Here is a 21,324-nt window from a genome sequence, read left to right as displayed (position 1 = left end):
ACGTCCTTCTACAGAACCTAATAATTGTATGATACAATATTGTTCTGCTCCAGGAAGACATCCAGGTATACTATGCTTTTTGGGATAGTCATAAAACGCATGCTCTAACGCCTACCTGTACCTCCCCCCCCCCCAATTGCATAGGTGGTCAGTGCTTATATTTAAGGGTTTACTATAAGTTGGACTACTTAGTGGATAAAGATGATACACGGAAGGTGTTCAGGGTAGGGGGGAGTATTTAAGAAAACCCGTTTCCAGTCCTAAACATCATATTAATATTCCTGACAGAGTTGAGATGATTTCTATTTTTTTTTTTTTTAAAGGTGCAAGAGCCACTTTGATTAGTGGTAATAAGCTAGTGCCAGAGCGGGCGATCTTCGACTATCCACTATGATTAGTTCAGACATTAGTAGATAATCTTCTAGTGGCCATCGGCCGCCATAATGGATGTAAGACACAGAGGGCACATTTTACAGTTCACCCTTTTTAACGTTACAAGTCTGGCACACTCGGACAGGATGATACCACCCACGAGAAGGAACCGGCCGCTGGAAATCAGAGCAAACGTGGCAGAAACCCTGGCCACAAGCCCGACAGTGATGTCTTGACATGTTAGGCATGAAGACTTTTTTGCATCCGTGGCAGTGGGTGATCTCTTGGTCCGATACCCAGTAGCTGGGGCGAGCGGCTTCCTTCACAAAATCTGGAAATAAGAGAAAACCCAATGAGCTGAATTCAAGACAAATCTTCTCCTCAGTAAGAAAAGAGGCAGACATATTGTAGCAATCCTGGATAACCCCTTAAAAGAAAAAAAAAAAAAAACACTACAAAGAAAACGCATATTAAAGAAAAAAAAAAAAAAAAAAAAAAAAGGTGAACACAGCGTTTTCCTACCAACACCGGCTGCAAAAAACCCCTGTGTGAACATACCCCTTAGAGGAAAACTTCAGGCAGAACTCATACACTGTGTTAAATCCGTGTTATGCTTGGACATAACGAGTGTGTATGAGGAAGAATAGCTGTGGGCTGACAAAAGACATGGACATCTTTAGAAGACCATTTTATTTTATTTAAATGCGTGTATTTTTTAAAAATAAAAATAGCTTTTGCAATTGGGTTTCATTAAAAATAATCGCGCCATCCGTCTTCTGTAGCCTCTGGATTGCACCGTTTATTGCCGGCTGCAGAATGAGTTAACTGAGAATCTGTCTGTAAGCTCATTCTAACAAGAGAGATCATAACTCTTATTTTCCTTCTTATGACCACATGAAAGTTGAAAAGAACTTTCGACTAAAAAAACAAAAACAAAAAAAAACAGCAGAGAAGAGTTATAAACTCACAATGGTTATAAACTCACTGGTTAGATGAGATCACTGACAGATTCCCAATTAAAGGGGTTGCCCAGGACTATTATATGTTTGTTTATTTTTACTGTGAGCCTATAAAACTAACAGGCAGGTAGTTGTTAAAAGAGGCAACTACCTGCCTGTTCTACAAGGCGTTAACTCAGCACGGTCACTGACCGGCCCTGCCGGCGATTCAGCTGTTCCACGTCAACAGAGCAGTTCTTATTCCGGGCTGCCCTGTCAACAGGGTGCTGGCTTCCCGCAGTTAGGCAGCTGGGAGCTTGTTATCAAGCCCTGTTGCATTTCGGTAAACAAAAAAAAACGCTGCTGAAGATGTCAATATCTTTGTATCGTTTTAAAAATATAATGAAATCACACTAAAATATATATATAAAAAAAAAAAGCAAAAGAACATTACACAGAGGATATTCTATGACAGATGACACCATGTTCAGGGAGCTTTGAGCCATCTCGGTCACTTTACGAGGTAAGAGATTACTCCCATCATCCTCCAGCGACTGCTGAACTGTGGTGACAACAACAAAGAAAAACAAAGTTACAAAATGTCACATAGATTTCAGACTATGTTTGATCCCACAGAAAAACAAATACACAATTATGGGCCACACGGGGGGGGGGGAAGATTTAATACAAAATAACCCGAGGGAAAGAACAAATAAATGACATTCCGCTGTGGAACGTTGCTCCTTTTCATATCTCAAAGTCACTGTAACCCTTAGAAAGGATCGGGCGATTTTTCCTTTTCACGCTTCCGTTTTTTATCTCCCCTTTTTCCAACAGCCAGGACTTTTATATTTTTCCATTACAAGTTGTAGCTTTGATTTACACCATTCACTTTTCCATGTAACAAAACAAAGAAACGGGGAAAACACATAGTAATCCAAATGGGGGGGAAAACTGGTGAAGAAAGGACCCATCCGACAATTCCACCATTGTTTTTATGCTGTTCGGTACAAATGTCCTGGCGTTGTAATTCTCCAGGACAGCTGTTCTCCCAGGACGTGCACCTCTCGGCATCATCATTCTGCCTCTTACCTTTCCCAGGCCCTTTACTGTGACACTTCTTACAGACTCGCACAGGTGACGGACCCCAGCCTCGCTCAGGAACAGGCATCTTATGATTGGAGCAGGTATGGCAGAAGCCTTCTCCACACCTTCGGCAGTGGTGCTTCTGCTCAGATGTTTGGAAGACCTTCTTGCATCCGTGACACTCCTTTAGTCGCATAGAAAAATATGGAAGGGAGAAATATTTTCATTAGCAGATAAAGAGCTCAGGCAACATGTGAATATTAGGCAAAAGTCAGATTACAGACCAAGAACTAACAATATGGTCTGTGTGCGGCCAAAGGCGGCCCGTACTGGTGTCAAATATGCTCTTAATCTTACCGTAATCTCAGCATTGGGGCGCCAATAAGTAGGAGCCACGCGGTCAGTCACCCAGGAGGTGACGGCACGGGTGGGCCCAGAACTGTACTCGTTCACAGACTGTATGACCAGGGTAACCCCGTCCAGCACCCGCTGAGCCGCATTGTGTTGGTCCAGGGAGCAAGAGTCGCTCTGTAGGGAGATATTCACACGCTGCAGTGAAACACATTCTCATGGTGTATTTTAATTGACAAGTATACGACACTAATCGCCCTCCACTGCATTCAAGGTTGGTCCCTTTTTACAAAATCTTGAAGCATTTTGTTATAAAAAAAAAAAAACCAGTGCGCTTTACACACCTTCCCCAGGTCCGTCGATGATTCTCCACCGCTGCTGCTCCTTGTGTCTGGTATTGGCTGCAGCGTTGACTTCTCGTTGGCAGCCAATCACTGAGTGGGATATTACGTCTACATGGGCAGAGCAGTTGAGCTCTGTAATTGGCTGCCGAAGAAACATCAGTGCTGCAGGAAAAACCCAGGAGTAGCGGTGGATCTCAGTGCTGGACCTGGGGAGGGTGAGTAAATAAATGTTTGCTTCTTTAAAACAAACTGTATCAGAGAAACTTAAATTTTGTAAAAGGAGACAACCCCTTTAAGACACGTACATGATAAACAGTTGCACCTACACAATGCCTTTAAGGTCATATTGGAAAGCTCTCAGCTCAGTGAGATACCGTAGATTGAAGCAGAGACATTCGCCATTTTGGACTCCCCTGCTCTCCAATGCACCCTCGAGAACCCTTAAAGAAGCACTCCTCCTCCTCCCATAATCGTTTTTATCCTCTTATTATATTGCAATCATTATTACATAGAACTGTGTACTTACAATTGCTCATTTTGCCTTTCTACCCAGATAATTCTTCTCTTTTCTCTGCAGAAACAGGAAGTCTCTTGTCCTTGCATGTATAATTCCCTTCTTCAACTCCTGACTGAGCTGCTCCCTCCTCCCCCCTATCAGGGACTTTTGCAGTGACTGATGATTCATACAGAGAAAATTGACCTCCTGTTTCTGCATAGAGCTTAGAAGGATTCAGCTAGTCAGTTTTTAATCACGTGATGTAATAGACCTAATGGAAAAGACTAATTGTAAGTCCACAGTGCTATATAATAGAACGACTGCAATATATTAGGAGGAGGAGGAGGAGGAAGAGAGGGGCTTTTCTTTATGTAATTTTAATTCATACCATTTTGTAAAGCAATGTTTTGGTCGCCTTTTTATTGCAGAGACGAGACGACTGAAAAATGGCAATTCTGGTGTTGCGATTTATTTTTTGCTTTACTTGGTGTATCCTATAGGTTTGTTGAATTTTTGCAGATGCGACGATATCAAATATTGTTTTTAGTTCTATATTTTTGATTTTGGAAAAAAAAAGGAGGGCAGTTTAAACATTTATTTATAAAAATATTTTCTTCTTCAAATATTTGTTTTATTTCTTTTTTTGTTACATTTTACCCCTGCGGGATGCGAACCTGCGATCGTTTGCACTATATGCTGCAATATTTCAGTATGTAGTGAAAATGACCATTTCCGTTAAAGCGCAGATGGTTTTTTTGGGGAGTACAATGATGGCGGTGGCGACGTGAGCCCTTAGTTTGTTGCTACTTTAATCCATCAGTATTTCTCGCGCACATGGAAGAGAACTTGTACATTTTTTTATTTAAAATGGTTTAACCCCAGTGATCGGAGCTAGTAGATACACAACCTGTGTCAGGAGGAGGTTAAACTCGACTCTTCTGTTATATGCACATAAAATAAGCAATATATTGCGAGCACCTCGGACCAGACGTGGCGAACCTCCTGTCGAACGACTGATCCATCCGGCTCGCGATTTCCATACCAATACTGGCGACTGCGATAAATTATCCCACACACTCTGCATTCAAGGACGTACCTGGGAAAGAGAATTATCGTAAAAAACATCAGTATTTCTACATGGCGCGTTTCACATGCTCAAAAGGAATGATTTGCAGTGTTAGCACAGAATTTTAGGGTAGCAAATTAATTAAAAAAAAACAAAAAACTTAGCTTGGTGAGCTTCCTTTTCGGGGATGGTTTTAGGGTATAGCTAACTGAGCATTTCAAGCAAAAATCAACCTGTATCATTTAGTGGTGTATGGCGGTATTATTTGTATTGCATTATTATTTGGCCTCCACAGGGAGTGTTATTGTGATACTATATAGTGCTGGGATGAAATTACAAATCTTTAAAAATGGCAAGCATGGGAGAGGTCGCCTTATTTTCTATTATCCAGCTCCATTCCCTGGGATATTACAGGATTATTCCCATCTTCATATATAGGTATTGTTGGATAGAGCTTATAAATACAAGCACTTTTGCAATTTACTGCTTATTAAAATTTTCAGACGTTCTTGCGATATTACCAGTTTTGTTTACAGCTTGTACCCTAGGACAGGGGTCCCCAACTCCAGTCCTCAAGGCCCACCAACAGGTCATGTTTTCAGGATTTCCTTTGCATTGCACAGGTGATGCAATTATTACCTGGGCAAGACTAAGGAAATCCTGAAAACATGACATGTTGGTGGGCCTTGAGGACTGGAGTTGGGGACCCCTGCCCTAGGAGACCGACCACCACCGCTGGCTATCTTGTAAGCACAGCGTTGAAGCTGGCCAGGATTAGGAGGCAACATCATGAGCAGGATGAGGATGTAACATCACACTCCAGCAATCCTGGCCAGTCTCAAAACAGGGGTTACACGTTCAATAGAAAAGAGCTTGTAAGCACAGTGTTCTGCTGTCTACCAGCGGTGGACGGTCCCCAGGGGAACGAGCTGTATGTAAAAGAAAAAAAGTCTTAATATCTCAAGAACGGCAGAAGATTTTAATTAGCAGTAAATTGCAAAACTGCTTGTATTTATAAGCACTATCCAAAAATACTCCTATAAAAAGATGGGAATAACACTTTAAAAACAAGCAATGTAAGAATAATAATAATAATAAAAAATAAAATAAGCCGACGTACCCAGACCAGGCGTACTTTGCCAAACCCAACCAGGGGCTGTCTGTGGACGCCACAGTCCTCGGGATGACCAGCATCTCTCGTCCATTCTCATAACATCGCTATGGGAAGGAAAACAGAATTTACAAACACTTATTCCCATTCCATAGATCTGTCCTATAGCGACTTTTACTACGTTTCTGTACAGCTCGATCCCATAAACCCAAAGCTCCTACGTCCTACTGAGCAGACAGAGACCACTATCCTCCGCGCCTCCCACACTTTTCTGTATCTTGCCCACTCACCTTACATATTAGAACTTTGTTGTCATATTCATGGGCGTAATGACACAAACTATCTGCTTGGTGGAGAACGCCGTCCTTCAGATGGTTCATTCTGTTCTTGCATCGAGACCTGGGGGTTAGAAATAATATGTTTGCAATTAATGGAGGAGGCAGAGCTGATACTCCAGATATTTAATTGTTTTGTCTCACTAATCAGAACAGCAGCTTCCGTGTCCGCGGGCAGAATAGGACAGCGTGGTATCTATATACATAATTGTCTAAGGGTCACTTCCGTCTGTCTGTCCTTCTGTCACGGTTATTCGTTCGCTGATTGGTCTCGGCAGCTGCCTGTCATGGCTGCCGTGACCAATCAGCGACGGGCACAGTCCTATTAGTCCCTCCCCTACTCACCTGCACTCACTGCCCGGCTCCCACTCCATAATCCCCTCCACTCACCGCTCACACAGGGTTAATGGCAGCGGTAACAGCCCACGGTGTAACGCACTCCGTTACCGCTGCCACTAACCCTGTGTGTCCCCAACTATTTACTATTGATGCTGCCTAGGCAGCATCAATAGTAAAAATATGTCATGTTAAAAATAATTAAAAAAAAACAAAAACCTGCTATACTCACCCTCCGCCGCCTTTCTCGCTCCTCGCCACGCTCCCGGGACCGCTCCATTGCAAGCGGCAGTTTCCGGTCCCGTCCCAGGGCTGGTGTGCGACAAGGACTTGCCGTGACGTCACGGTCATGTGACCGCGACATCATAGGTCCTGCTCACACCAGCCCTGGGACCACAATCTGCCACTTGCAATGGAGCGATCCAGGGAGCGTGGCGAGGAGCGAGAAAGGCGGCGGATGGTGAGTATAGCACGACTTCAACAGGCTATCGGTGAGTATATGTTTATTTTTTTTTAAAGTCTCTATACTACGTGGCTCTGTGCTGGGCAATATACTACGTGGCTCTGCTATATACTATGTGGCTGGGCAATATACTACGTGGCTGGGCAATATACCGTACTACGTGACTGGGCAATATACTACGTGGCTGGGCAATATACTACGTGGCTGGGCAATATACTACGTGGCTGGGCAATATACTACGTGGCTGGGCAATATACTACGTGGACATGCATATTCTAGAATACCCGATGCGTTAGAATCGGGCCACCATCTAGTCTTGTATAAGCATTAAGAGTATGATAAACTAATTTAATTTACATCTTGCAAACTTATACCATGACCCCCGCCTTGCCCTGTAGAGCCCCTTATACAGATCAGATGGCCATCTCTCCCTTAGGCCATCTCAGGGTTCACATACGAGAAAAACTGACAGTTTCATCATGGTTTTCCCACACTTTGGTCCGATCTGCATCACTTTTTCTTCTACGTGAAAAAAAAAAAAAAAAAAAAAGGGATTTTTGTGTACTCACCGTAACATCGTTTTCTCCGAGCCACTCATTGGGGAACACAGATCCATGGGTGTTATGCTGCTGTCACTAGGAGGCTGACACTAAGTTGAGACAAAAAAAGTTAGCTCCTCCCCTGCAGTATACAGCCTCATGCTAGCTTCCAGAGACCCAGTGTAAAAGCAGTAGGAGATTATTAACAACATATAACATAATAATAGAGTACAACATGACAGAGTAAGCAAAGAGCCAAAAAGAAAACAAGCCATAAGGCTAACGGGGTGGGAGCTGTGTCCCCCAATGAGTGGCTCGGAGAAAAGGATTTTACGGTGAGTACACAAAAATCCCTATTTTTCCTTCGCCACATTGGGGGACACAGAACCATGACGTCCCAAAGCAGTCCCTGGGTGGGAAACAATATAACCCAATAACTCCGTGTACCAACTGACTATAAATGCGCAACGGCCGCTTGCAGAACACGTCTGCCAAGGGCTGCATCCGCAGAAGATTTAGTGTGGACATTGTAGTGCTTCGTGAAGGTAAGCAGGCTGGACCATGCTGCGGCCTTGCAAACCTGCTCTGCCGACGGCTGGTGCCGAATGGCCCAGGAAGCACCCACCGACCGAGTTGAGTGTGCCCTAATCCCCGCTGGGATAGGTCTGCCCCGATCCGATGAGATTCTTGAATAGCTGATCGGATCCATCTGGCTATCGTGGCTTTAGAAGCGGCTAAACCCTTTCTGTGACCCTCTGGGAGCACAAAGAGGGAGTCAGACTTGCGGAAGGGGGCAGTCCTAGAAACGTACCTCCTGAGGGCCCTTACCACGTCCAATGTGTGAAGGGCCTTTTCAACCCTATGTCTTGTCTGTGGGCAAAAGGAGGGAAGAACGATATCTTCATTAAGGTGGAAGGATGAAACCACCTTGAGAAGAAAAGACGGAGATGGACGTAGGCCTACTTTATCTTGGTGGAAGGAAAGGAAGGGCGCCCGGCAAGGTTACTGCCACAATGAAGGCGACCTTCCAGGAGAGGACAATCAGCAAGACGTCCTGCAGAGGTTCAAAAGGGGACTCCTGAAAAACACTCAGAACCAAATTGAGATACCAAGTCTTTAACGGCATTCTATAGGGGGTACCATGTGAGAGACCCCCTGAACGAACGTCCTGACCTGCAGGTTAGCAGCAATCCTATGTTGGAACAACACGGATAATGCCGAAATCTGACCCTTGAGAGAACTGAGCGCCAGACCGGAATCCAAGCTGGACTGGAGAAATTCCAGAATGGAGGAAATAGAAAAGGCGAGAGGACGACGTCCACGGAGCCTGCACCATGAGAAGAAGGCTTTCCAGGTGCGGTGATAAATGCGAGCGGAAGACATCTTGCGAGCGCTAATCATGGTGGCAATGACTTGCTGGGAGAAACCGGCTTGAGTTAGGATCCAGGTTTCAACAGCCACACCGTTAAACGTAGGGCCTCTTGTTGTGAATTCCGCTCTTGGGCTCCCTCCGGTGGTTGTAAGTGGCACTTTTGTGAGTTCTGCTCTTGGGCTCCCTCTTGTGGTTTCAAGTGGTATGGCTGCTCCTTGGAGTTAGCTGTCTTCAGCTGCTTCCACTGATCGTCTTTTCTGCTCGGCTAGTTATGCCTGGCTCTGTCCTTCAGCCAGTGCCACTTGTAAATGGTTCCTGGTTGGATTCACATCTCTTTGGAGTTCCCTGTTATCCTGACCAGTTCAGCAAAGCTAAGTTTTTGCTTGCTCTTTTCTGTTCACAGATTGTGGACTTATCCGTTCTGTGCTTCTATGTTTGTCCAGCGTTATCAGTATGAATTAATTCTGTCTTGCTGGAAGCTCTGGGAAGCAGATTTACCCTCCACACCTTTAGTCTGGTGTGGAGATTTTTAGTAAACTCTGCGTGGATTTTTGTAGTGTTTTATACTGACCGCACAGTATTCCATCCTGTCCTATCTATCAAGTTAGACTGGCCTCCTGTGCTCATCCTGGTTTCATTCTGTGTATGTCTTTTCCCTCTCCACTCACAGTCATTATTTGTGGGGGGCTAATCTATCCTTTGGCGATTTTCTCTGAGGCAAGATAGTTTTCCTGCTTCTATCTTTAGGGGTAGTTAGCTCTTAGGCGGTGACGAGGTGCCTAGGGAGAGTTAGGAGCATTCCACGGCTACTTCTAGTGTTGTGTTGAGCTTAGGGACTGCGGTCAGTACAGTTACCACTTCCTTTAGAGCTCGTTCCATGTTGCACCTAAACCACCGCATCATAACAGCCTCTGAGCTCTGGTGGTAGATCGGCCCTTGGCGAAGCAAATCTGGGCGATCTGGTAGCCGCCAGAGAACGTCGGATACGAGTTGAATGAGCTCTGCGTACCACGAGCGACGTGGCCAATCCGGGGCGACTAGGATCAAAGGAACCCCCTCCATCTTGATTTTCTGGATTACCTTAGGTAGTAAAGGAAGCGGAGGAAACACGTACGGGAGATGGAGCTGATGCCATGGGAATATCAGTGCATCAACCCCGATGGCTTGATGATCCTGAGACGGCGCTATGAAGTTGAGAACCTTTGCGTTCAGTCTGGACGCCATCAGATCCACGTCCGGAGTCCCCCAGAGAAGACAAATCTGCTGGAAGACCTCCGGATGGAGTTCCCACTCTCCCGAGGCGAGACTCTGACGGCTGAGAAAATCCGCCGCCCAGTTCTCGACGCCTGGAATGTGCACTGCAGAAATGGTGGAGTGGTTGTGCTCGGCCCAGCGGAGAATGTGAGAGACTTCCTGCATCGCCGCCCTGCTGCGGGTACCCCCCTGATGGTTTATGTATGCCACAGCTGTGACGTTGTCTGATTGAATCCGAATTGGGTGACACGCGAGGAGGAAGTGGAAATGTCTCAGGGCAAATCTGATCACTCGAATCTCCAAAATGTTTATCGGAAGTCTCGACTCTCGAATCGTCCAACGTCCCTGGGCAGTGTGGTGGCGAAATACTGCTCCCTAACCGAGGAGACTGGCGTCGGTAGTTACCACCAGGCAGTGAATTGGGAGAAAAGACATTCCCTGGGTGAGAGATGACTCCAAAGTCCACCATTTGAGCGCTTGCCTGATCCGCGGGGGCAGAGGACATGGCCGATTGAGGGATAAGGGACTCCTGTCTCAATTTTCCAGTAGAGCCTGTTGTAAGGGACGGAGATGCAGTTGGGCGAAGGGAACCGCTTCCATTGCGGCCACCGTTCTCCCCAGGATCCTCATGGCAAAACAAATGGAATGAGGGAAAAGACGACAAAGTGTCCGGGTTCCCTGTTGAAGCGCTTGGTCCTTGGACCGAGGAAGTAGGACCAGCCCCTTGGACGTGTCCAGGATCATGCTTAGGAATGAGATTCGTCGGGATGGAATGGGGGAGGACTTGTCCAAGTTGATTAGCCAGCCCAGGCGTGAAAGGGTATCCAAGGAAATGCGGACGCTTGCTTCGCAGGCCTGATAGACGACCTCCTGATCAAAGGTCCGTCCTAAGTATGGCAACACGACCACTCCTCGGGAATGAAGAATGGCCATGACTGCCGCCATGACCTTTGTGAATACCCTGGGCGCGGTGGCAAGGCCGAAGGGTAAGGGCGTGAATTGAAAATGGTCGTCCTGGATGGCAAAACGCAGGAACCTTTGATGTGGCGGGAAGACTGGGATATGGAGATAAGCATCTTTGATGTGTATTGATGCTAAAAATTCTCCTCTCTCCATTGAGGAGATGACTGACCGGAGGGATTCCGTCCTGAAATGCCGGACCTTTACATATTTGTTTAGGAGCTTTAGATCCAAAATAGGGCGCACCGTCCCGTCCTTTTTTGGAACGAAGAAGAGGTTTGAGTAAAAACCTCTGAATCTCTCGTGTTCTGGAACCGGAACAATGACCCCGCTTTGGCGGAGAGACTCAATGGCACGGTAAAGCGTGCGAGACTGAGCTCCTGATCTTGGAAGACGAGTGGGAAAAAACCGTGCTGGAGGGGAGGTGGAGAATTCTATTTTGTAACCTGAAGACACCAGGTCTCTGACCCACTCGTCGTGAATGACGGAAAGCCAGACCTGTTGAAAGAGAAGCAGGCGTCCGCCTACTTTGGTGGTGTCGACCGGAAGACTCCCCGAGTCATTGTGAAGGAAATCTGGAGGGCCTGGATCCCCTAGTTCTGGGTTGCCTAGGCTTACCTCGCCAGGACTGATTTGGCAGTATGAGGGCCGAGAGTCTCTGTCTGTACGTGGAGAACGTTCTGATCTGGACGAGGCTGTGGAGGAGGACCAGAAAGGGCCGAAAGCGAAAATGTTGCTGACGAGGAAAAGCAGTTTTAGGCCTGTGCAGCAGGAGGAATTTGCTTTTCCCTCCTGTAGCATCAGAAATAAGCTGGTCTAGTTTTTCTCCAAACAGACGTCCGCTCTGAAAAGGCAGAGAAATCAGGGACTTTTTAGAAGAAGAATCCGCACGCCACTCTCTAAGCCATAGTGCTCTTCTAATGGTGACGGCGTTTGAGGCAGCAAGTGATGGCGAACTCAGTCGAGGGGTTCAAGAGAGGCCTGGATGTCTTCCTGGAGCAGAACAATATTGTATCATACAATTATTAGGTTCTGTAGAAGGACGTAGATCTGGGTATTTATTATGATGGAATATAGGCTGAACTGGATGGACAAATGTCTTTTTTCGGCCTTACTAACTATGTTACTATGTTACTATGTAATTGCCGCACAGTCTGCTGCGTCTAAAGATGCGTACATCATAGTCTCCAGCCATAGCGATTTGTTTGGTGAGATCAGACAGAAGAGCCTGGTCCTGAATGGATTTTGCAAGGGCATCGGCCCAGAAAACCATTGCTTTTGCGACCCATGCCGCAGCGAAGGAAGGGAATAGCGAGGAACCTGAGGCCTTACACACTGAGCGAGCCATGGAATCTATTTGGCGTTCTGTGGGATTTTTAATTGAAGAACCATCAGGTACAGACAAAAGCGTTTTGGTAGCCAAACGCGATGCCGGAGGATCTACTAGTGGAGGTTCCGTTCAATCTTTGACAAGATCTGCGGAAAAGGGATACTTCATTCCCAGGGTCTTTTTGCCCGTAAAGAGCTTATCCGGTCACTCCCTGTGTCGCCTGACTATCTCCAAAAAGTCCGGATGAGAGGCGAACACCCTATGGGATCGCTTGGTTCTTGTAAAAGAAACTGCACGATCCGGAACCGAATTAGGGTCATCATTAACCTTTAGCGCATGATTGGCAGCTTCAATGAGGGAATCCACAATCGCTTAAAACTCCGGAGAATCCGGGTCCAAGGATGCCTCAGACTCATACTCAAAAGTCATGATCGCTGCCAACCCCTGGAGAGGGTGAGTGAGAAGTGGAGCTACCAGAGGCTGAATGGCGTGGTGAATGCTCAGGAGAGGTAGTGCGGATCCGTTTTTTGGATGTCCGTACCTCCTTCAGGTGAGAGCGGCCCCTGCTGGCCAATGATTCCCATATAATGGAGGGGTCTCTTAACCGAGGTAGACGAGTGCCCCGCTCCCCAGAGGGGTCATGAAGGGATTCAATCGCTTTAGCCAACGAAGCCATGGATTGTGACAGTGACGCGGACCACTCAGGGGGGCTAGATACACTGGAGTCGGTAGCGGCAGAGGGCTCTTGGGCACATTGGGTATCACAGGCTGAGCAGAGAGGGGAGCTTTGAGGCCAAGGAGCCTGGCAGGTGGTACACGCAGTGAAAAAGGTAGTACCTTTGTAGTCTTTTTAGCCTTTGACTGCGACATGATGTACCCCAATATAAGAGAAAAAACACTGCTAGCGATGTGGGGTAAAGCTGCAGGGAAGCACCTAGTGCAGTCTCCTTACCCAGGTCCTGTGTCCCGCAATCTAAAGATGATGGCGCTGAGTAAACCGGCATCCAGGGCGACACGTGCAGAGGGCGGCAGAGCTGCTTGCAGTGGGAAAAAAGATGGCTGCCGAGAGCTGGGAAGTAGTCTCGTAAGGAGCGAGAAGCGCCAGGACTGGGGGCGGAGCCATCGAAATGATGCGAGTGGTGGGCGGAGCTTACCGGGATGCGGCCTACACAAGGCTGAAGCCGGGGACTAAATATATGGCTTCGGCCTTCGCGCACCCGCGGACCGCCGGGAAATGTGCCGCGGAACTCTGTGGGGACCCTGCAGCTATGGAGCCCTCGTATGCCACCAAAAGAACGACCCCTCCCGGTGCACTTACCCCGATATGAAGGGGATGGTTCAGCAGGTCAGAGCTGTGCCCGGGGTAGTTAGGACGGTGCAGGGTTGGGTAGCCTCCATCCACCATCCCCTGAAAGGGGGTTGGAGAGGAACCGTCCGCCTCCTTCCATCATCCGCTTTACAGTGGTGATGCACTGGGGGCTGCACGGACGCCACGATGGAAAGTGCCTCTGAACAGCCGAGGGTAAAAACTGGTGGGCAGGGCAAAATGTCTGGCAATATGGCCTGGCTGCAGAAGAGGATACTGGAGGTACCACTCCAGTGCTCGTCTGATAGAGAGGGGGGAGATCGGTGCCCTTATAGGGGCCCGTCGCCCCTAAAATCAGCTCAGGCAGTGGCATCCCACGTCGCAGGAGAGGATACAGAGAGGTAACACTCTCTGTGCTCACCTGTTGTTGGTTCAGGGAGATTGGAGCCTTGAAAGGTTCCGTCGCCCCTTCGTCCAAAAGGAATAAAAAAGGTAGAAAATCCGAAAAGTTCTGGTCTGAATAGCAGACCCAGTGTGCCTCCTACGGACACTAAGCTTGAACTGGGTCTCTGGAAGCCAGCAGGAGGGTGTATACTGCAGGGGAGGAGCGAACTTTTTTTGTCTCAACTTAAGAGTCAGCCTCCTAGTGACAGCAGCATACACCCATGGTTCTGTGTCCCCCAATGTGGCGAAGGAGAAAAAAAGTTTCTCTATTCGTTTCTTATCTAAAAGTCCGTGAAAATTGGACTGCACTCTATTATTATTATTTATATAGCACCATTAATTCCATGGTGCTGTACATGAGAAGGGGTTACATCAAAATACAAATATCACGTACAGTAAACAAAACTAACAATGACAGACTGGTACAGAGGGGCGAGGACCCTGCCCTTGCGGGCTTACATTCTACAGGATTATGGGGAAGGAGACAGTAGGTCGAGGGTTGCAGTAGCCCTGATGGTGTTGAGGTGGCTGTGTGGTCATTACAGGCTGTAAGCTTCCTTGAAGAGGTGGGTTTTCAGGTTTCTTTTGAAGGATCCAAAAGTAGTGGATAACCGGACGTGTTGGGGCACTGAATTCCAGAGCATGGGGGATATTCGGGAGAAGTCTTGGAGGCGATTGGGTGAGGAGCGAATAAGTGTGGAGGAGAGAAGGAGGTCTTGGCAGGACCGGAGATTACGTGAGGGAAGATATTGAGAGATTAGTGTGGAAATATACGGAGGAGAAAGGTTATGGATGGCTTTGTAGGTCAGTGTTAGTATTTTAAACTGGATACGCTGGGAATGCCATGTGAGTGCAATCCAATTTTCCCACGGACTTGCAAGGCTGATTTTGATCAGACACTTGGATTAAAATCAGACATCTCGCCGCAATTTTGTGCAGATCGCTCAGTTTGCAGAAGATCACAGACATGTGAATGGCTCCATTCACTACTGCATATTCACACACAGCAGGAACATCACTGTCTAATCTGTCTTGTAATAAATATATATACAATTCCTAGCTGATGTATAGAATTACCGGCAGCTCAGACAACGCAATGAGCATGTGAAGTATTCGTCTGGGAAGAAAGAGGTGATATGAACCTGCTCATCTGGAATGTCCCCGGAGAAACGCTCGCTCAGACTCTGCAAGGGAAACACACAGCCATTACACTAGCATTACCATCCTGGACATAGCCACAAAACGTGTCATTAATGCCCAACATATGTGGATCCTCTAAGAGGGTTGGATCGATTTGCGGGACTCTGGTCATTTGGCCAGGTCAGTATTCTGCAGCCGCTAGAGAGGAATCTGGCGATTCTCTTACCCTCCAGGATGCCCTTGTATGATTTTTGATAAGTGAGAGCTGGTACGACGTCATCATTGTAGCGTGTCGCACAGAAGACAATGCACCGGCTAATATATATGCCGCGCTGGGGGAGCCATGAAGGTAAGAGATTGGCGAGCTTCCTGTCCATCGGCCACAGACTACTGACCTTACCTAATAACCGGAGTACCACCAATCAATATGCCCATAGCTCTGCAGGGGAGCTGTAAACACAAAAGGTTGATTTTCACTTAAGACTATGCTGCTTTCATTTTGGATGCTTTAAAAATAAATAGTTGCCCAGGAGGACCTACCCTAAAATTAATGGTGACTGCATCATGTTGGAACTTACAAGCATCATTCCCACATCGTACCTGCAAGGCTGTGAATACGTGGGCCAGTGGTCGGGATGAACGGGTCGATGTATCCAACACCTGCTTCTTGACGATTTCCTTTAATTGGGAGAAATCAGTGGGAGGAACCACAGTCTTTGCTCCCACATACTGGATGGAGCTGAAGGCTTCTGGAGGGGTCCCCAGTTCATGGAATCTCTTGAGAAGGTCGGTCTCCGCCTGTCCATGCACTTTGCTGCCTGTGGAAAACAATGTAGATATGTATAAAGTCATCGCTATTGCTAGAAGTAGTTTATCTCCAGTATAAAAAAACAAAACCCAAAACCTTCTCACCATGACCTAGCAGATTTGTCCGTAACGTCTCATGGAAAATAAGAAGAGCGGGTCCAAGACTGGACAAAGTGACTTCCAGACCGCAGCGACTCGACAAGGCCTTCAGCTCCGGGGTAAAGAACTTCAGGTAAGCCTTGGAAGCGTTTCCAAGAAACTGGAACATATCATTGTGTAACCTCTCCGCCCGTGTTCTGTATATCACCAGGTCGGACACCGCGAGGACCTTCAGAAGAAGACGAAGCCTCTGGTTCTGTTTATCAGTGGCCCCAAGAAGACCTTCCGTGTCCAGCAGGACCAGAGACAAGGCCGGGTAGTATGCAGCCCACACACCGATGGTGCACGAGTCCTGAGAAGGGGACGTTCTGAAGACCTCCAGACCCCCAAAAAACATATGGTTGAGAGTGTGGGATTTTCCATCTCCAGTGTTGCCAAAAATACTGAGAACTTTTACAGGCTCTGGTGGTCTACAGCCAAGTTTGGTAATGAGGTCTGACACATCTTTCACCTTAATGCAAAAAAATAAATACAAATCAGAACATTGCACTTATATTACAGGAGACAGCAGCAGACGTCCTGGGGATGGATCCGAGTACCGTTACAGGTAGTGCTTCAGATCTATCGATGACAGAGGCGCTCTTCAAGTTCGACAAAGCCCCCACCAGCCTTGTGCCCTTTATAACACTAAAGGTACCTTCACACTGAACGATATCGCTAGCGATCCGTGACGTTGCAGCGTCCTGGCTAGCGATATCGTTGTGTTTGACACGCAGCAGTGATCAGGATCCTGCTGTGCCATCGTTGGTCGGCGCAGAAAGTCCAGAACTTTATTTCGTTGCTGGACTCCCGCAGACATCTCTGAATCGGCGTGTGAGACGCCGATTCAGCGATGTCTTCACTGGTAACCAGGGTAAACATCGGGTTACTAAGCGCAGGGCCGCGCTTAGTAACCCAATGTTTACCCTGGTTACCAGCGTAAACGTAAAAAAAAACAAAAAAACACTACATACTTACATTCCGGTGCTTGTCCCCCCGGCGTTCTGCTTCTCTGCACTGTGAGCGCCGGCCGGCCGGAAAGCAGAGCACAGCGGTGACGTCACCGCTCTGCTTTCCGGCTGGCGCTCACAGTCAGTGGAGAGAAGCAGAACGCCGGGGGGACAGACACCGGAATGTAAGTATGTAGTGTTTTTTTTTTTTTACGTTTATGCTGGTAACCAGGGTAAACATCGGGTTACTAAGCGCGGCCCTGCGCTTAGTAACCCGATGTTTACCCTGGCTACCAGGGGACTTCGCATAGTTGGTCGCTGGAGAGCTCTGTGTGACAGCTCTCCAGCGACCACACAGCGACGCTGCAGAGATCGGGATCGTTGTCTATATCGCTGCAGCGCCGCTAAATGTGACGGTACCTTAATGTGGAATCTCCACTGCTGCTCCGGGTGCCTGGTATTGTCAGGTTGACAGAACTGCAGACAATCAGCAAGCTCAGCAGATCTCCCAGAGTTGACGGCACGAACCGCTGAGGTCACTGACTGGCTGCAGCGCTGTCCACGTGATGTCAACGCTGCAGACAATAACAGACACTCAGTGCTGGACCCAGGGAGGGTGAGTGAAGCTCAGTTTGGTTTCTTTTTAAAATTGTGGCATTTAGGGAAAAAATAAAACTCAACATGCCCAATCCTCGTCTCCAGGAACATAACTTGGGAGAATTGGGCGCCATCTCCCTTAGATAGCCCTACCGGATATCAGCGAGTTTGGGCGTCCTTTCTGTCCGGGCCCCTTACAATCTAGTTTCTGGGTCGGAGAAGCTACCATAATCTCTTGGTATCTTTATTAATTAATCAGTGTATGTCCTCTCTGGGATATTCGCTAACCCTAAATGGATTCCCCCAGGATCAGGCAACATGAGTCACAAGAATAAAAATACCCAAAACTCTAATTGTGAGCTATAATCAGACAAGAACAAAGAGAAGCCTGTCCTAAATTCTTAATGACACACTTACAGGTTTCTCACCGTTTTTCACTGACCCATTTTCTCCATCTAACATTACAGGGGTCTGATTTCTGCTTTTCGATAACAGACCTGCAAATCCCCCGCAGAGCTGTAAATGCTAAAATCCTGCCTGCAGCTACCACCAGGGGGAGCAGTTTACTGCCCACGAGGTCACGATTCAGGGCACAGCCCCCTTTGGCCGCACTGTTGGCTCCGTACACAGCGCACAGCGGATCGGTGGTGGGAGCGCTAGAGGTCGAACCGGCGAGCTCATACTGATGATAGGATAGGGCATCAATATCGAAGATCTGCACAGCCCCTTAATCTAAAAACAGTTATTAATTAAATTTGAGGTGTAATAAAAAAAACATCATTTTGGAAAATTTTAGGGTTTTGTTGTTTTGTGATCTATTTTGCAAGTTGCACTGTGATACAGGCGGCAAAGTGGCGGGTACAGAGGCCTCTTGGGCAGGTACAGGGGGCCTCTAGGATAGGTATAAAGACCTCTGGGGCAGGTACAGGAGTCTCTGGGAAGGATACAGAGATTTCTCGGACAGGTGCAGGGACCGCTGGGACAGGTACAGAGACCTCTGGGGCAGGTATAGAGACCTCTGGGACAGGTACAGAGACCTCTGGGACAGGTACAGAGACCTCTGGGACAGGTACAGAGACCTCTGGGACAGGTACAGAGACCTCTGGGACAGGTACAGAGACCTCTGGGACAGGTACAGAGACCTCTGGGACAGGTACAGAGACCTCTGGGACAGGTACAGAGACCTCTGGGGCAGGTATAGAGACCTCTGGGGCAGGTATAGAGACCTCTGGGGCAGGTACAGAGACCTCTGGGACAGGTACAGAGACCTCTGGGACAGGTACAGAGACCTCTGGGACAGGTAGAGACCTCTGGGGCAGGTACAGAGACCTCTGGGACAGGTACAGAGACCTCTGGGACAGGTACAGAGACCTCTGGGACAGGTACAGAGACCTCTGGGGCAGGTACAGAGACCTCTGGGACAGGTACAGAGACCTCTGGGGCAGGTACAGAGACCTCTGGGGCAGGTATAGAGACCTCTGGGGCAGGTATAGAGACCTCTGGGACAGGTATAGAGACCTCTGGGGCAGGTACAGAGACCTCTGGGGCAGGTATAGAGACCTCTGGGGCAGGTATAGAGACCTCTGGGACAGGTAGAGACCTCTGGGGCAGGTACAGAGACCTCTGGGGCAGGTACAGAGACCTCTGGGACAGGTACAGAGACCTCTGGGGCAGGTACAGAGACCTCTGGGGCAGGTATAGAGACCTCTGGGGCAGGTATAGAGACCTCTGGGACAGGTATAGAGACCTCTGGGGCAGGTACAGAGACCTCTGGGGCAGGTATAGAGACCTCTGGGGCAGGTATAGAGACCTCTGGGACAGGTATAGAGACCTCTGGGGCAGGTACAGAGACCTCTGGGGCAGGTATAGAGACCTCTGGGGCAGGTACAGAGACCTCTGGGGCAGGTATCAGGGGCCTCTGGGGCAGGTACCGAAGACTCTGGGGCAGGTACCGAAGACTCTGGGGCAGGTACAGAAGACTCTGGGGCAGGTATCAGGGGCCTCTGGGGCAGGTATCAGGGGCCTCTAGGGCAGGTATCAGGGGCCTCTGGGGCAGGTATCAGGGGCCTCTGGGGCAGGTACCGAAGACTCTGGGGCAGGTACAGAAGACTCTGGGGCAGGTACAGAAGACTCTGGGGCAGGTACAGAAGACTCTGGGGCAGGTATCAGGGGCCTCTGGGGCAGGTATCAGGGGCCTCTGGGGCAGGTATCAGGGGCCTCTGGGGCAGGTATCAGGGGCCTCTAGGGCAGGTATCAGGGGCCTCTGGGGCAGGTATCAGGGGCCTCTGGGGCAGGTATCAGGGGCCTCTGGGGCAGGTACAGAGGCCTATGGGGCAGGTATCAGGGGCCTCTGGGGCAGGTACAGAAGACTCTGGGGCAGGTACAGAAGACTCTGGGGCAGGTACAGAAGACTCTGGGGCAGGTACAGAAGACTCTGGGGCAGGTACAGAAGACTCTGGGGCAGGTATCAGGGGCCTCTGGGGCAGGTATCAGGGGCCTCTGGGGCAGGTATCAGGGGCCTCTGGGGCAGGTATCAGGGGCCTCTGGGACAGATATCATTGGCTCTGGGGCAGGTACAGAGGCCTCTGGGACAATAATAAGGCCCCTGGGGGAGGTATCAGGGGCTCTGGGGCAGGTACAGGTGCCTCTGGGACAGGAATAAGGCCCCTGGGGCAGGTACAAGGGGCTCTGGGGCAAGTATAGGGGCCTCTGGGGAAGGAATAAGGCCTATGGGGCAGGTATAGAGACCTCTGGGGCAGGTACAGGGGCTCTGGGACAAGAATAAGGCCCCTGGGGCAGGTATAAGGGGCGCTGGTCTTGTGACTGCCGTTGTTATCTGCCCTGTGGCCTCTATGTATCTCTACCCCACGTTCACACTGCAGTCTCCTCCTACCTGCAAGTTCTCGTTGTCGTCCACCAGTAGGATGCTGCCGTCCTCTTTCTCAGCCTGGTCACTCTTTATGGACAGGGGATGCTCCGGGAGAACGGCAGACATGGTCCAGGCCGGGACAGAGGCGACCATTACCTGGCGCGGCCCGCACACATCACATTGCACCGGGGACTTTCACTTTCAATGTTTACAAAACATAGCGGAGATTTGCAGTGCCACCCAGCGGCCGAGCTGCAGTACTGCACGGACCTGTGCTCACGTGGTGCTGGAAGCTCCAGCCGTCTGTCTTGTTCCTTGTGGATCTTCATCATAAATCCTCCAAAGACTGAATATTTCTGCAGAATAATAACTATATGACCATATATGAGCCATCAACTGCGCTCTGCTTTATTTATAAATAATTGGGTTTATATAAAGTGACTATTAATACTGGAGATTGCATCCAGGCACTAGGGGGCGCTAGGGAGACAGTTTTCTGGATGACAGGTATTTTTTGCAGGTTGCAGACAGATGGAGTATGACTGCATTTAACGCCTTCATGACCAGGCCTGAAAAGGTCTTGATGACAGGCCAATTTTATTTAATTTTTTATTTAAAAATTTTTTTTTTTTTACATTTTTACAGCTTTGCATTTTAGAAGCTATAACTTTTATTATTTTCCTGACATGGCTGTATAAGGGTTTGTTTAATGCAGGAAAA

General features: G+C 48.4%; 1 protein-coding gene across 1 annotated transcript; it reads right to left on the bottom strand.

The window, feature by feature from the left end:
* Positions 1-299: 299 nt before the first annotated feature.
* Positions 300-20,809, bottom strand: LOC138661839 (zinc finger FYVE domain-containing protein 1-like). The gene is made up of 11 exons (XM_069746781.1): positions 20,629-20,809; positions 16,156-16,660; positions 15,844-16,061; positions 15,181-15,287; positions 6,055-6,163; positions 5,774-5,871; positions 4,566-4,683; positions 2,754-2,924; positions 2,403-2,580; positions 1,765-1,872; positions 300-703 (listed from the first exon to the last, which is right to left on the bottom strand). Exons 1-11 carry the CDS (start codon positions 20,755-20,757, stop codon positions 471-473), a joined length of 1,974 nt encoding a protein of 657 aa, XP_069602882.1. The 5' UTR covers positions 20,758-20,809; the 3' UTR covers positions 300-470.
* Between the last annotated feature and the right edge of the window lie 515 nt (positions 20,810-21,324).

The sequence above is a fragment of the Ranitomeya imitator genome, chromosome 2, assembly GCF_032444005.1.
Source record: "Ranitomeya imitator isolate aRanImi1 chromosome 2, aRanImi1.pri, whole genome shotgun sequence".
Classification (NCBI taxonomy): Eukaryota; Metazoa; Chordata; class Amphibia; order Anura; family Dendrobatidae; genus Ranitomeya; species Ranitomeya imitator.
The sequence above is the reverse complement of the archived record's forward strand: the minus strand, read 5'-3'. Positions and strand labels throughout refer to the sequence as shown.

What these genes read in the sequence shown, in the direction of transcription:
- LOC138661839 (XM_069746781.1), bottom strand. Translation starts at nt 20,757, where the DNA reads ATGGTCGCCTCTGTCCCGGCCTGGACCATGTCTGCCGTTCTCCCGGAG. An exon ending in TTGCGTTGTCTGAGCTGCCG is followed by an intron (nt 6,164 to 15,180) that starts GTAATTCTATAC and finishes TCTAACCCCCAG; the next exon opens with GTCTCGATGCAAGAACAGAA. An exon ending in CAGTAAAGGGCCTGGGAAAG is followed by an intron (nt 1,873 to 2,402) that starts GTAAGAGGCAGA and finishes TTGTCACCACAG; the next exon opens with TTCAGCAGTCGCTGGAGGAT.